The sequence below is a fragment of the Balaenoptera physalus genome (genome assembly GCF_965194825.1).
Source record: "Balaenoptera physalus genome assembly, chromosome: 3".
Taxonomy (NCBI): Eukaryota; Metazoa; Chordata; class Mammalia; order Artiodactyla; family Balaenopteridae; genus Balaenoptera; species Balaenoptera physalus.
The window spans coordinates 68,145,085-68,161,286 of record NC_138890.1 but is presented as its reverse complement, the minus strand read 5'-3'; the positions used below and the strand labels follow the sequence as shown (position 1 = coordinate 68,161,286).

At 40.9% G+C, this 16,202-nt stretch overlaps 2 protein-coding genes across 3 annotated transcripts in view; both read right to left on the bottom strand.

Moving 5' to 3' along the window:
* Positions 1 to 1,880, bottom strand: part of FNIP1 (folliculin interacting protein 1) — a 126,058-nt gene extending 124,178 nt beyond the window's left edge. For both annotated transcript variants that reach the window (XM_082457832.1, XM_082457833.1), the window contains exon 1: positions 1,672 to 1,880. In XM_082457832.1, the coding sequence (XP_082313958.1) occupies positions 1,672 to 1,763 (92 nt within the window). In that variant the 5' untranslated portion in view covers positions 1,764 to 1,880. The remainder of the gene's footprint in view (positions 1 to 1,671) is intronic.
* A 285-nt stretch (positions 1,881 to 2,165) lies between these two features.
* The window catches only part of MEIKIN (meiotic kinetochore factor), a 158,659-nt gene continuing 144,622 nt past the window's right edge, over positions 2,166 to 16,202 (bottom strand). The window contains exon 13 of the mRNA XM_082457962.1: positions 2,166 to 11,484. Coding sequence (XP_082314088.1) covers positions 11,453 to 11,484 — 32 coding nt within the window. The 3' untranslated portion in view covers positions 2,166 to 11,452. The remainder of the gene's footprint in view (positions 11,485 to 16,202) is intronic.

Sequence of the window (16,202 nt, the reverse complement as noted above, 5' to 3'; positions counted from 1 at the left end):
TAGTTATCTATACTGCTACTTGCCCTATCTCACAAGGCTGTTGTGAAACATCACATGAGATAACTGATGAGAAAGTATTTGGCAACTCTAAAGTAGTATTACACAAACATACAGTAGAGTTTACATTTTAAAAAAATAAACTTTTTTTCACAAGAATAACTTGAGATGCTTGGAAACTTGGGTACCCCAAAGTAAATCTTTACCCAGAAATAGAAAACCTATTCAAATGTCACCTTTTTAATATCCCTCCTGAACTTGCTTTCTACTAACCCTTGATTTACTGGATGGCTCAATGTAGTACTATCTAGACTGCACTTTCATTTTTCAAAAGAAAAACACTAAAGAAATCTTTAAAGTCATTAGATAAGCATGGCAAGACATTTATTTCCCAGTAGAAAAGACCAAAAGCTAGATAACTTTTACTAAGTACTGTTCCAAGATGTTCACCACTGAGAATTTTCTTCCTCTAAAAGTCAAATTTCTTTCCATTTAGTACTTCAATTCCACAAGTTACTGAATGTTTACTAATGGGACCTGCATTAGCGAGACAGAGTGAATAATTTTAAGATTATCAAAACCTTTTCAACCAGTGTGGTACACTCATTTCAGACGCTGGCTATTGCAAAATTTAACAGATACTCATCTCTTCCTACTACTACTGTACAACTGGGCTCTACGCTATCCTACCAGGTTTGAGTGATATTTGACATTTAGCCTAGTTACATTTACAAGTTTCCACACGGCAACAAGTATGAAGGCTGTTTGAAAGACATAATCCCTTCTTCAAATGCAGTTTCGAAACTAAATTTTACCTAGAATTCAGGTTTATATTCTATTGTCTTACAATTTTTAAGTTTTTCTATCAGCAACAGGTACTGTAACCAAAAATTAACAAAGCCTGTAATACCACAAAATATGTTGCTATCGTTCTCAATTTTTAAAAACTCGTTTTTAGTAACAGTTCCAAGGGGATGGTCAATTCTACGACCATGCTTCATTTGATTCAGCGCAGCTTCATTCTGGTCAGTAATAACCACAACCTCTTAGGTTTCACATTTCTCCTTCGGCAACATTAAGGCCACTGGGTCCGGTATCTGCACACCTCCAATTTAGGTTTACAAAAAACCTGAAAGAACAGCAGCTTGCCTACACGCTCCTCCAGCGTTCTCTACTCCGAAGGTTGGCCAAAACGTGCGGCTCTCTCCACAACAGCAACCAAGTTGGAATGGAGCACCCAGAGGACGACTGGCCGCGGGGAGGAGGGGAGAACTTTTCGGCCCGGAGGACGGCGGTAGAGGTCCAATCCAGCCCGCGCCCAACTCTACGCGTCGCCAGGAAGGCGTGTGGACCCTAAGCTCAGGCCGCGATGCTGGGTCCGGAGGGGCAGAGCAGCGCGTGGCTGCCGAGCAGGACGTAAACAAACAGACCCGGACTAGGGGGAAGGGGCAACTGTGGGAGATGGGGGTGGGCGAGAGAGGACCTCGCTCGAACCCTCCAGCGCAGGTCTGCAGCTGCCCGGCCCCTCCCGACCGCGGCCCTGATCCCTGTCCCGGGGCGACGCTGCTGCTCAAGCGTAAGCACCGAAAGCCCCAGCGCCTCTGGAAGCCGAAGCCCACTAGGCCATCGGCTCCGCGCCCCTCGCCGCTCGCCCCTACCCCTGCAGCGACCTACCTGAACGCGCAATCCGGGTCCCTCGCGTCCCGACCGGGCGCGCCCAGACCGCTCCTCTTGCTGAAGAGCTTCTGGAACAGCGTAGGGGCCATGATGGCCACGGCCAGGCCGGGGTCGCTCCACAGGGCACTCGCCAGGCCCCCGCTCCTAGAGCTGCCCCGCCACCCCCATAGGCGCCTCAGTCATATGACAGAAATTAGTCACTTCAAACGGCCACGGCGCGCGGGGCGGGGCGCGAGGCAAGGCCGGCGTCCATTGGCTGGCGGTGAGCCGCATCACGTGGCGGCGCGCGGAGCAGGGTGCAAGGCGGGGCCGTGGGGCGGAGCTGGCGCCCATAGGCTGGCCAGTGGATGTCCTCACGTGGCAGCTCACGGGGCGGGGCATGAGCGGAGCGGAGGGGAGGGGCGGGAAACTGGGGTGGCTGGGGACCTGAAGGAGGAACGTGCTCCGGTCCCGGTCCTTCTCCGTGACGCTGTTAGTTGCTACCTGAGGTTACAGCAGGGTGCTGTGGGGACGACGCCAGGGACTTTGGAGTGTAGAAGCCTTCCGCTTCCCGCACCCACGACAAAGAGAGAAGTTCAGGGCCCCACTAGCAATCGCCCCTCCCCCGCCGTCCCCCCCTCAGTCTCTGCGGCTTCGCGCCCCCGTCCGCCCCTGGCGGAGTCCGGCGGCCCCCGGAGCAGACCAGGTGCGAGAGCATACCCGTGGGGCCGCGGCACGGGCTGGACTTTAAGCCCCGGACCACAGGCCCGCCCACGCTGGGCCGCGAGAGGTTTGGGCTCAGAGCTTGACTGAGCGGGGCTGGCTCACGGGTCTGGTGGAGGACCTGCCAAGACACTCCCCGCAGCCATGCCTCCCGGCAGAGACGGCCTCGGCCAGGCACTGCGGGCAGCGGCCCTCGGTGTTTCCCACTTGCGCCTCGAACCCTGACACACCGGGAATTAGCCCCTTGGAAGAGCTAGCCATAGGAGGCTCAGGATTTACACTCAATGTCTAGGTATGTTGAGAGGAACTGTGGAATTGTGAACAAATGAGTTTAATAGGCGGAAAACCCTTTCCAAAAAAAACATTGCTCATAAATGACCGTACAGTCTACTTAAACCCAGGGAACCAAAATTTATCAGGGTTTGGATCAAATTGGTCTTACAGATCTTCAGTTCCCCTACTCATTCACCTACTGCCCCTCCAGCAGGAGGAATTTTGTACCATGGGACGCAATTCTCTGACAGATATGAATGTCTGGAAATCACTGGTATGTGGTTTGGAAGGTTAGATGAAAATACTTTTTTGAGAATTTCACTTAATAAGGCATACAAATCAAATTGTCTCTAAGTGGCTACCAGCTCCCACTGATTTGCAGCTAGAGTTTATGCTATAAAATAAGTGGTCTTATATAGAAAAAAGAAAAGTAATAGGCAGAGTATATATCTCGGAGAATTTCAGTGGTCATGTAACAACGTGTTGTTGAGTTTCAATGTTACAAGAATTTTTAAAGCACTATTTATAGGTGATTAAGAATTTATTCCTTCCACAATGTTTAAGTGTCCCTGATCTAGGCACTGGGGATCCAAAACAAAAAAGGGCTAACTTTCTATATGAGGAAACAGTAAATAAGTTTTAAAAAAGGTAATTTGAAACTACCAGTGTTGTGAATGAGAAACAATGAAATGAGTGGGGGAGGTCTCTCTGAGGAGGTGACATTTGAGGTGCTCAGGTTAAGAGTCATTCAGAGTTGCTCCGTACATTGCCCAAGCTCCAGAATTACTGAGCAATACAAGGTCAAAATAGCAAGACTGTATCCCCTATAAACTTAAGATAATTCTCTGGCGCCAAACGCTGAAAGATTTCTAATGAGGCAATATAGCTATGTATATTTTTCTCACAAAATATGAATGCAGAATGGAATTTTGTAAACAAAAAATGAAGTCTGAAATTTCTTAAAGTGAGAAAACGCACATCCTATAAGTCAATTAATGAAGCGACCATTTGGGGAAGTTTTGTTTTGACACTAGCAAGTACCACTAAATGAGTGCAAGTGGAAACGGGCTCAAGCCTGTCTATATTGGACCAAAGACACAAGGAGGAATCATGGCCGCTCCATGGCTGGCACAGAGAAGAGTAGTTCCAAGTCCCCTCAGAATGAAGTTTCTAAATACAGTAATCTTGAGTGCTTTCATCTTGGCAAAAAGTTACTTCATGGATAATTATAGATATTAATAGTAAGGGAAAGAACATTAGGACTTGCATAAGAGATACTTTGTATTAGTGTTCTCTAATCATGTAAAGGTTTCATTTCTGTGGTCTCATTTTACTTGAAAGGTACACAAAAAAACAAAATGTACTTGCTATCATTCATCACATTTCCTTTATGTTGTTGTGTAATACTCAAATTATAGACTCAGCACTGAAATGATACAAGTTTGTCATAGAAGAGGACATATAACTATACCTAATTATGCAGATTAAAATGAAAGTATTTTCAAGTTCAGTACAGTGTATATTATCTTTTTTTCCCCTTTTACTTAACACTACCTCTTCCCACAAAGAAGCTGAGGTGTCTTAAAGTAGCCTCTTTAAGTTTAGGAGCAAGGAGGAAATGTGAGAAAGAAAATAATTATTCATTAATGTTATATGAATGTGGAACTGTTGGGTTAGAAAATTAGACATAAGGCCTACACTTTCACTCAGGAGTAGAAGATTCAGCCTCCCCACAAACCCCAACAGCCTTTGGGGCTCTGTCCAACTGATTCCAATAACATAGAAGACAGAGGCACTTCTCACTACAGCCATTTTCCAGTTATCAAATATAGCAAAAGGTGGCAATAAAACTGGAATCTTGCTCCCTTAACCACCATGCTAGTAAGCACAACCTCAATTGTGCTAAATTTTCCTGAAACAAATTAAATTTTCATTGATAACATCTCAGAACAAGATAGTCAGAATCAAGATGATAAAGTAAAACTTCCTGAATGGCACTTAGATGGACTCATGACGGTGCCTCAGTTTTAAAAACTCTTAAGCCAACCGATGATTTACTGCTATATAATAAGGGAATGGCAGTGGTTTGAGGCAACAGAAAATAAACAATCATTTATTCAACAAATATTTCTTGAGTCCCTCAAAGGTCTCAGACTCTGTTCTGGTAGTCTATTCCTACTCTCAGAAACTTAGTTCTTAGTGGGAAGAGGCAAAGTAAACAAGATGTTTGCAAGTAGTCCTAAAAGCTAGGAAAGAAAGAGTTAATAGTACAACTGGTGGGGCCAAATTTAGATAGAGTGGTCAGGAAAGTCCTCTCCAAAGATGCGGGATTTGAACTGAGGTCTAAAGAATGAAAAGGAACCCGTGACGGGAAGATGATGGTAAAGAACATTCTAGCAGAGAGAAGAAAAAGTACAAAGACTGAGGCAGGAATGGGTTTCTCCTGTTTGAAGAAGAAAAAGGGGCCAAAACAGCTGAACACACTGTGGGAGGGGGAAGATGTTTGAGATGTGGCTAGAAAGGTACAAGGAGCCAGATTATGTGGAACCTTGTAAATCATGGGAAGGAGGTTACATTGTGATGGGAACTATTGTAGGAGTTTAAAACAGGAGAGGGACATGATAGAATTTATGATTTTAGAAGATTGGTTGCTCTGTGGAGAAGGGATTATAAAAGAAAAAGAATGGAAGGAGAGAAACCATATAGGAGTCTACCATGTATTTTAGGCAAGAGCTGATGTTGGCTAACTATTTTGAAGATAGAACTAACACGATTTGTAGTAGGAGTGAAAGAAAGGAAAACTAAGGATTGACTCCTACATTTTTGCCTTGAGCAACCAAATGGAAGTCATTTCCTGATGGAAAGACCAGGGAAAGCACAGGTTTGAAGAGGAAAATCAAGCATATTAAGTTTGGATATATTAAGTTTGAATTGGCTATTAGATATCCACGTGGAGATTCTGAGTAGAATATATGAGGAGAAGCCAGGGTTGAAGAGAAATTCAGTAGGCATCAGCTAACACACAGAATTTAAAATAATAGAATGAGTGAGTTTACCTAGAAAGAATGTGTATGGGACTTCCCTCGTGGCACAGTGGTTAAGAATCTGCCTGCCACTGCAGGGGACACGGGTTTGAGCCCTGGTCCGGGAAGATTCCACATGCCGCAGAGCAACTAAGCCCGTGCGCCACAACTACTGAGCCTGCGCTCTAGAGCCCGCAAGCCACAACTACTGAGCCCATGTGCCACAACTACCGAAGCCCGTGTGCCTAGAGCCCATGCTCTACAGCAAGAGAAGCCACTGCAATGAGAAGCCCACGCACTGCAACGAAGACCCAACGCAGCCAAAAATAATTAATTTTTTAAAAAAATTTTTAAATGAAAGAATGTGTATAATACAGAAGAGAGTCCAGCACTAATATTCAAAGAAGGCAACACTTACAAGTCTTGAAGAGAAGGATCCAGGAAAGAAGGATGAGCATGAGCAGTAGTAGCAAGACAAGAGAAGAAAATAACCCAAAAAGGAGGAAGGGGTCAACTGTGTTGAATGTTACTGAAAATCTAAGTGTCCATTAGATTTGTCAACATGGACATCTTGACAAGAACAGTTTCAATGGAAGGGTGAGCAAAAGCCTGAATGGAGTGGACTAAAAAAGAAAGAGTAGGGAGGGAGTGGTAAAGCAAGTATAGACAACTACTCCGTTTTGCTGAGATAAGGAGCAGAAAAATGAGGATTGAGAGGAGACGGGAGGAGGGAAAATTGTCCTCCCCCCCCCCTTTTTTTTTGAGATGGAAGATATTAGAGAATTTCATATGCTAAGAGAAATAATCTAATAGAGATGCTGAAATCAAATACCTGCTATGTTCCAGAATGCAATAACGTACAAGACAGGTACAGCCCTCGCCCTTAAGAAACCAACAAGTAAACAAGTTATTACAGATTGTGATAAGTGCTTTTAAAGAATCAAACTTTTATCTTCAATATAAAATTGGCTTGAAATCCTCATCTTGAATTCTATAAGAAGTATGCAAGAATAATGGCACACTTCTATGACAAACATTCTTTCAACAAATATTTTTCAAACACTTAATATGTTTACTATGTGTCTGGGAACTGTGCTAGAACCTGGAAATACAATGATGGACAAGATGTAGTTCCTGCACTCAAGGACCTTACAGCCTAGAGAGAAAAAACAATTTGACAGGGAATTACATGGTGTTACATTATGATAAATGCTATGATGTGGCAAGTACAGGATGCCAGGGGAAAACAAGGAAAAGCAACTAACCTTTGGGGGAATTACAGGGAGTTTTCTGAAGGGTGAAATAAATAGGAATTAAAATGGGATATGCTAAAGAAAAGAGGATGTGGGCATGAAAAGTGTGTTTCAGACAGATGGAGCAGCACATTCCATCTGCCTGATGGAGGCAAAAGAGAATATAAAAATTCAGTGACCTACAATATAATATAATGGTAAAATTGAACTGGATTAAGAAAACTATGTAAGGGACTTCCCTGGTGGTCCAGTGGTAAAGAATCCGCCTTACAATGCAGGGGACGCGGGTTTGATCCCTGGTCAGGGAACTAAGATTCCATCATGCTGTGGGGCAACCAAGCCTGCACACCACAACTACTGAGCTTGTGCGCCTCAACTAGAGAGCTTGCGTGCCTCAAACTACAGAGCCCACGCGCTCTGGAGCCTGCACACCACAACTACAGAGAGAAAACCCCCACGCCACAACTGGAGAGAAGCCTGTGCACCACAACGAAGAGCCCACATGCTGCAACTAAGACCCAATGCAGCCAAAAATAAATTAAATAAATAAATTAATAATAAAATAAATCTTTAAAAAATAAAAGAAAATTGTAAAAATCACTTAAAAGATAAGACTTTATCCAGAGGATATGGGGAGCTATTGAGGGATTTTAAGCAGGAAACATGATCAGATGAGCATTTTAGAAAGCTCTCTGGATATATTGTGGAAAGCTGACTATAAGGTACAAGAATAATGATTGAGAAACTAGTGAAGAGGCTTTCATTCTAAGCCAGGCAAGAAAGTACTGACATGAACTCAGAGAATAGCCATGGGAATGGAGGGGTATAGAAAATACTGTGGGCTTTTAGGATTCAAAATCAACAGGACTTCATGACTAACTGCCTGTGGGAAAGTAAGAGAAAGAGAGGAGTCATGGGTGACAGCAAATTTCTGGCTCAGGTAACTTGGCTAGATGAAGATATATAACACTGAAACAGATGATAGGAGAAAGAACTGCTTCAAGGGGGAGGTAAGTTGAGTCTGGGATATGTTGAATATGAGATACCATGAGAATCCCTGTAGTGATGACAAGTAAGCATTTGGCTACACAGACTTAGAACTCTAGAAAGGTCTTGTGTGAGTCCATCAATCAGGATGTTCTGTGTTGCACATGATAGAAAACCCAAATTAAACTAGCCTAAGCAAAAAAAAAAATTGATTGGCTCGCATAAGTGGAGCTCAAGTAGAGCGCAGTTCAGGTACAGCTGCATCCAGAGACTGCAACAATGATATCAAGAATCCAGTTTCTCTATCCCAGCTCTAATTTCTCTGTATGAACTCCATTCCCAGGCAGGGCCTCCATTTGTGGACACAAGATGGCTGCCAGAAGCTCTCCTTTCAGGTAAAATCCTTTCAGATAAAAATCCAAGAGGAAAAGTAAAATGTCTGTATCCCAGCATTCCCAGAAAAAGCTCTGAGATTTAATCCAATAGATTATTTTAGGCCTTGCACCCATTCCTGAACCAATCACCATGCCTGAGTTAGGAGGGCCATGTTAATTGACTTAAACCATTAAAGGCCCACCCCTGGAACTAAGGGTGGGATCAATCCCACCTAAACCATGTAACCTGGAAACCCAAAATCCAATTACAATGGAGGTAGAGGGGAACAGAAATACAGTGATGAACAAGATGTAGTTCCTGCACTCAAGAAGCTTACAATCTAAGGGAGAAAAAGTAGAATTTGAAAGGCAATTACAGTACATTGTGATAAATGCTATGACGTGGGCAAGTACAGGATGCTGTGGGAATACAAGGAAAGACAGCAAACCTTCTGGGGGACAGATACAGGGCCAGTCACCACACATCCCCACTACCAATATCTATGGTAGTTACTGACAAAGATTTGGGGTCAACTGAACAGAGATGATAACTGATGGCAGTGGTAGATGACATCACCCAGGGAGACTGTGTAATATAAGAAGAAGCCCTAGAATAGAACCCAAAGAAACAACAAAATTTAAAGACTATACAGAGGAAAATGAGCCTTCAGGAGAAATGGAAGAGAAAAAGCTATAGATGAGATGAAAGACTGGAGAATAATGTTTCAGAGAGGTCATTCCTTACTGGATGCTTTCAAGAGGAGAGTAATAGTCTACAACATCATTAGCTGGGAAAGGTTGGGTAAGACAAGAACTGAAAAATACTCCTTAGATTAGCATCAAAGTAGTTGCTTGTAGCCTTGAAGGGACCAGTGTCAGTGAAGGATCAGAGCTGAAACCAGACTTTATGTGTGTTGGGGCAGGGGAAGGAAGAGGAGAAAGGGCTGAGTAGTGAGGGAATCAGTGAGAAAGCAGAAAGCACTCTTTTTAGGAAGCGTGGATGTAAACAGGTAAAGAATTATTGGGTAGGTAGAAGAACATATGGAATCAAGGGAGTATTTAAGATATAAGATTATTCAGCATTTTAAAATGCAGGTTAGAAAGCAACAGTAGAGCAGGAGAGGTTGAAGATAACATCTGTCTGGAAAGTCTGGGCACCACACCCTTCATATAAACACATATGCTGTATACACAATATGAGATAAAGAGGCTATTCATAACCGAACAAACCATGATGAATTACACCTGGGAAAAGTGAAAAAAAACTCCAGTTAAAATTTTTTAAATGGAAACAGCATCATGCCTGGCCTGTCATAAATTTTTAACTGGATTTTCACACTTATGACCTGAGATTTTTTTTCACGAAGTGTAATTTGAAAATATAATTTTAAGTGCTTAAAAATGAAATGTAATTAGTTATATGCTAAAGTAAAGGGATCCAGTCCCATTAACTTTTTAAAAATCACAGACCACTTTGAAAATATGATGAAAACTATGGAGACCCTCTCCCCAGAAAGAGATGGTCCTTTCTGATGGTCTTCCAGGCAGGTTCACTGAAAGACGTTTGAGGCCTACCCACCAATGTAAAGTTAAGAGTATAACCTTCTTCTAGGATTTGCCAACAGGAATCCTCTTGGAACTTCTAACGTCCACCAGACAGCAAGCAGGTTTATTCTACTTTCCTTCCTCTTAATCATAATCGAAGTTATGTCCTCTACCACTAAGCCTTGAACTCCAGTTGCAACTCCTTCCTCTCTCCCACCTTTCCCTGTGCTCCAGCTGATAAAAATATGGGACTCACATAGTCCTACTTTCACATCCTGGCTCTCTCGCTTTCTAAATCACATCAGCCTGGCCAAGTATTTATCTTTCTAAGATAGCTATATTTTTCTTATAAGTAATATGGAACTATCAAATGTTATTTCCTCCAGCCCCACTAGGCCCAGTCTAAGAATCAGGTATCATTTTTCTCACAAGAACCTACCACCTGTTTAGAAACTATCAAATACTTCGTTCTCATTCTCACTCCTCCCCCTTGGATTATAAACTCCTTGAAGGCAGGTAATAGGCCTTCTATTCCATTTCTTCTTCCCCCACTGCTTATCACACTTCTGCTTTAAAACTACCACAGGAGTTGCTGACTTAGCTGAGTACTGATTTAGAATTCAGGTCTAAATTTGGTTCTAACATCCATCATTAATGATCTCTTCTACATTTCCTAACAACTTTCCCATATTTCACCTCCAGATTAAAATGTGGAACTGAAATCACAAATAGTTTTGTTAGTGGCTTAAGACCTTGTCAAATTGTTTACAAGAATATTTTCATGGGACTCCTATTTAAAACTGAGTACTATATGGGTTATGTAACCTCAGTTAATTCTTCAATTTTACAATTTTCTTTCATATTGAAGGAGCTTTGAAAATTTGCCTCATTTACTTTTATGTCTAATAACATTAGTAAAACCAACAGAGTTAAAATCTCACCGTTATACACTGTGTTCACTGACAACAGGATTGTTCCTTTTTAGGAAGGGCATTTCCAAGATGCCACAATAAGCTATATTACCCCCCCCAAAAAAAAATCCTACAGATAGGTAGTATTAGCTAAAGAAGGTTGTTTGGGGATGAGGTAATGTATTAAATACTTAGTGTGTGATTGATTGTACGTATTATACATTCCCTGCTTCAACAAACCTTAAGTATAGAGTTTCTTTCAGTCAGACCTGGAATTAGGTCTCTCACTCATGTGGTTTCAATTAAGTTCTGTTAAAAATAGCTCGTAATATAAGCAACAACAATTTTACTACCTTTAATCCATACAAAGGATAAACTTGGGAAAAAACCATCAAATGAAGTTACCTAGTATCCTGGTGTTGGGTCTTTATAAATAGCTGAAGTCATCTATTTAGTGTACAGTCTTCTAATATAAGCTATTTGTTATTTTACAATACAAATACATATATTTAAGAAGCAGGCAGAAGATTCTTTCTCAGCTCATTAAAAGTAGTTTATAAGACTCAACAGAATTTCGATATCAGGATATATCACAAATAATCAGAGAATTTTGATTTTTGAATTTCATGTAATTTTAGGCAGACATTCTGCTTCACAGACTTTGACTTCACATTCAATTCTTCAAAGTAGTGAAAATTCAGCCACAGCTGCTACATCCTGCCACTTGTTTTTATTATAATATCTGGAGAAAAAAATAACAATAGATTATTTCATATGCATCACAAGCAGGTGTTCAATAGTTATTAATAACTAGTCCCTGGGGGAGAGAACGCTTGATGTCCAAGCAACTCTAGTTTCACTCCGTCGAGCCTTAGGAAACAAATCCAGAGGTCATTAAAAAAAAAAAAAAAAAATGGAGTAGCTGGCTCACTCCTTCCTGGACATGCTGAAGACGCTTCTCTTCTCTTTGGAGACACAGAGACCTGCTCAATAACATTCCAATGGAAAGCCCAGCAAAGACAGCTGTTAGTGGCCATCACAGGTCGCTAACTCCAGTCTTGTAACCTGGTGGAATGGATCCAGTTGTGCTTCTCATCCCAGTCCTCCTCAGCCACCACCTAGTCAGAACCTCCTCACATTTTCCTACCCATCTCTTCTTTTCATTCTCTTATCCTTTGTTGTAGGTGAACCCAGGTTCTTTCCAATACAGGATTCTGGGGCCTTCCCCCCTCCCCCAATATCTTGTACCACAAGATCCAGAGTGGAGTCAGCTTTACCTATTCCCATTGCCACTTTCATACTACGATATACCTCACCCGCTAGCCTAATCAGCCTATATCAATAGGTTCTCAAACTCTACTGCACCATAGAGTTATCCGAGCTTTTAAAAATCCTGATATCCAGGCTATACTCCATACCAATTAGAACAGAACCTCTGGACAAGGGACTCAAATATCCAGGAAAGTCTGATGTGCGGCTGTTGGAACACCAGAGACCTATATCTTTGGTATTCAAAGTGTGGTCCATGGACCAGTAACTTCAATGTCACCTAGGAATTGATTAGAAATGTAGAATCTTGGGCTCCATTCCAGACCTATTGAATCAAAATCTCCATTTTTAACAAGATCCTCAAGCAGTTCACAAGTAAATTAAAGTTTGGGAAGTATTGGCTATTCTACCCTCTACTCCTCCTTTTTGTTGTCTTCACTGACCTCAGATACTATCTGCTCATTTATTAAAGACTTTGGAAACTGGGCCACAGTCATCTTCTCTATACCAATTTTTGAGTAACTTTCCAAGTGGCAATCAACCCACCCAACTATGTAGTCTCCCCTATCCCTCCTCTGCCTTCATATATACATCCAGGGCCATGCCCTATATTTTCCCCTGACATCACCTAGAGCACATCATTTCTAAAACTTTACAATACTAGAGACCTAGGAGTCATCCTCTAACTGTCCTTCTCTCTCACTACCCTGTACCAGTACCTCAGCAGTCACTAAACCCTGGCAATTATACCAATAAACATTTTTAGGTTACACTGGTTCTCAATCCCCAGAAATCCTGAATCAGACTGCTGAAGCAATGACCCTGGAATTTGCATTATTTATAAATTCCCCATGTGGTATGAGCACCACACTTTATCATATTTCTGTGTGATACTTCTGCCTGCTATTATTATCTAAAAACTCAAACTCTCACTAAAGATATATATGTACCCAGGTAAAGGCTGTTATTCTACTAGCTTAAGATATGAATTTATAACACACCACTTATCATCTCTTCTGGAGATGAAAATAAAAATCTTACTATAAGGATAGCTACAGGTTTTGTCTGATTTTCCAAAATGTACTGTTAGCTTGGAAGTCTTCTCTGACACTTCAAAGTTAAAAGCATCCTCTCCTGGGCATCTAGAGTGCTTTGCTCCACTTCTAACTTATCACCTTATAGAGAAGACTGTGAGGTCTACCTCATCACTAATCTGTGAGCCCCAGAGAGCAAAGGCTATACTCCTATCCCTAGCTAATAATGCAGTGCCTAATGCATGCTTGTTGGCTGAATTAAAGTACCAATAAATTAGACATCCATTGCTGTAACTGTAAGAGGTACAGGAGCAATGATTGTCCAACCCTCTTCTTGGCAAAAAAAAAAAAAAAAAAAAATTAAGTCTCTGTTTAAATAGAATATAGAAGTCCAATGTGTAAAGCAAAGAGAATCAAAACTGCTCTGTCTGGATGAGCTGAGAAACTCAGAGCCCTATCTACTCTACCCCACATTCCCAGCTACCCAGTCAAACTTAGAACCAGGAAAACTAAGTTCTAGTTCTGATTCTACCAGTAATTAGCTATGTGAACTTGGGCAAGTCACTTATCAATATGGCCAGGTCATTTTTGTTATATGCAAAATGAGCAAAATAAACTAGATTATTATATGGTTCTCAAATTTTAGTGCTTACTGGGATCACTCTGAAAGCTCATCAAATTGTAGATTCTTGTGCCATATCTCTAGAGATTGTAATTTACCAGGTCTGCAGTGATTCTGGTACAGGTGGTCAGAGAACCACACAATGAGAAACCTTGGACTGGATGTTTTCTAAGGCCTCTTCTATCTGTCTGTCTGTCACCATTCTCAGATCTCTACTTACCCACATCACCTCCTCTACCACATCTCTTTTGGACTCCTCTAGTGGTTTACTTTCACCAATTTTTTTCTTTAATCAGCATAGTGCCAGTTTTTAATAAACAAGCAGCATACTGAACAGGGGTCCTAGACCATCAAAAGTGAGCTTCACTCTGTAGTCCTGATTAGATTACTGCCAAACTAGCTAAACTGTTAAATGCCAGGACTAAAAATAGCCTGCTACATGTTTAAAATAACATGCTCACAGTTAGCTTGGGGCTTTGCTATTTTTACTGAAGGAAAGACAGAGACAAGTGCCCAGAGGTTGAAAGGGAATTACTTAAATAAGGAGGCTGCTATATGAGGTGAGAGCCTAGGAAGAAGACAGGAGGTGGCACAACTAGTTCAACAGGCATCAGGGGGCTCTCTGTGAATTAAACTAAAAATTTTGATCTGATTTCTCCATAAGGGAAAAACGCGCTCATCGAAATTTTACCAGCAATGACAGAGATGAGAATAGGAAAAGTTAGGCAACATCTGGGATTTGATTTGGAAAGTGTCCAATTCATTGTCAAAGGCCATCTGAGAGCCAGTGACCATACAGAGAGTCTCAGGAGACCTCATCTGAGAGCGTGAAGACCTCCTGTGAGGGGAGGAATTGTTACAATGCCAGCGTCTTTTTCCTCCCTTTTTTTTTTCCCCAGAATTGTGTAAAAATGCAAAGAAAATTGGGTGGTACTTGAGAATTGGGGGTGAGGATTACCGCAGATGAGAAACATACTTCTATATTTCAGTTCCACGCCACAAATCCACACAATGCCGTTTTTCAACTGTACCAAAGAATCTGCTTATGAATTTGACATGGTCTTAGTGGTAGCATGAAAGGCTGAATTTTTCACGTGTTAATATTTTTTCCACATTTATCCTTGAATCTGAAGAACTTCATACAGTACTGTAAATTTAACTTACATTAAGTTTGATGTCAGTTCTTGTGAAGAGCTTCTGCATGTAACAGACACACAGTTAAAGAACACAGCAGAGTACAACATTTGCAGGACCAATTTTGGAACCAACAGATGTCACCTCTCATTTGCCATCTTATGTATCAGTTTTACCAGCTCCTTCTAAATGTGTGTATTATTTGTAAGGAAAAGAAGGAAAACCCTAAGACTTGTCTAATAACTTAGTGGAGAATGTGTGTGTTGGGTTTAGGATGGATAGCAAAGTCTTTTTGAGCTGTGTTATCTAACTTGTATATAAAACTGTAATTAAAAGTTTGGATTCACCTGTTTCTCGCGGTTTACAATGGTGAATCATTTGAAAACTCTGGAAATGTGACTAGGATATGATTTAAGACTGTAGACGTGAAGAAGCTCTTCAAGTGCTAAAACTAAAGACTTCTAGTTTTTGGCTCAAATTCAGTAAGTACTGTTTGTATGCCAGGATATGTGAGATGTAAATGTAATAGGTCACTTTTCACCCTTGTAGCTATAAAATAAAAATTCTGTAGAACAGAAATAGATTGTACTACTGAATTAACAAAAGTTATACTAAAGTATCATGTTTAAAAAAAAAAAAATATATATATATATATATATATATATATATACACACACACACACACACACACACACACACAGAGTTAAGCTGTTGCTGTTACCCTGTCTGGATTTGAAAAGTGTGCTGATATATATATATATATATATATACACACACACATCCACATATATATATGTGTATATATATGAAATACACACACACATATATATATTATATACCCGCACACATCTAAAATGGCCTAAAGCAGACATCCATGTAATTACAGCTGCAAAATGAAGACATTTTGGAGAGAACATTGTATCATAGTTCATTCATTTGCAGTGGATCTTTGTTCCTTTTTACTGTGGTAATTTTAGAAATGAGTGTCAAGTTTGAAATTAGATCTGCTAAGTTGGGGTTTTGCTGCTTGAACTCTGCACTGGGTCCTCAAATAAACTGATGTGAATGTAGTATTTTCCCCTGTGTGAAGAAGCAGCCACACCCCAACAGAATAGGAGGAAAAATCTAGAACTATTTCAAGTTTTATCTTTTTGTATATGAAAATAATATAATAATAATAATAATAATAATTTTGGTCTGAACACTCAAAAGAACTTCCTAGATACAACTTAGTTTTGATTTGTTGAATAATTAAACCCAGAATTGTGACATTACCTGCTGTCATAAATTAATATGATAGGCCAAAAAGGTCAAATTAAGAGAAGTTTATTTTTATTTTTATCATTTTACTGAAGTATTACACACAGAAAAGTACACATATGTGTACTATACAGCTTGTTG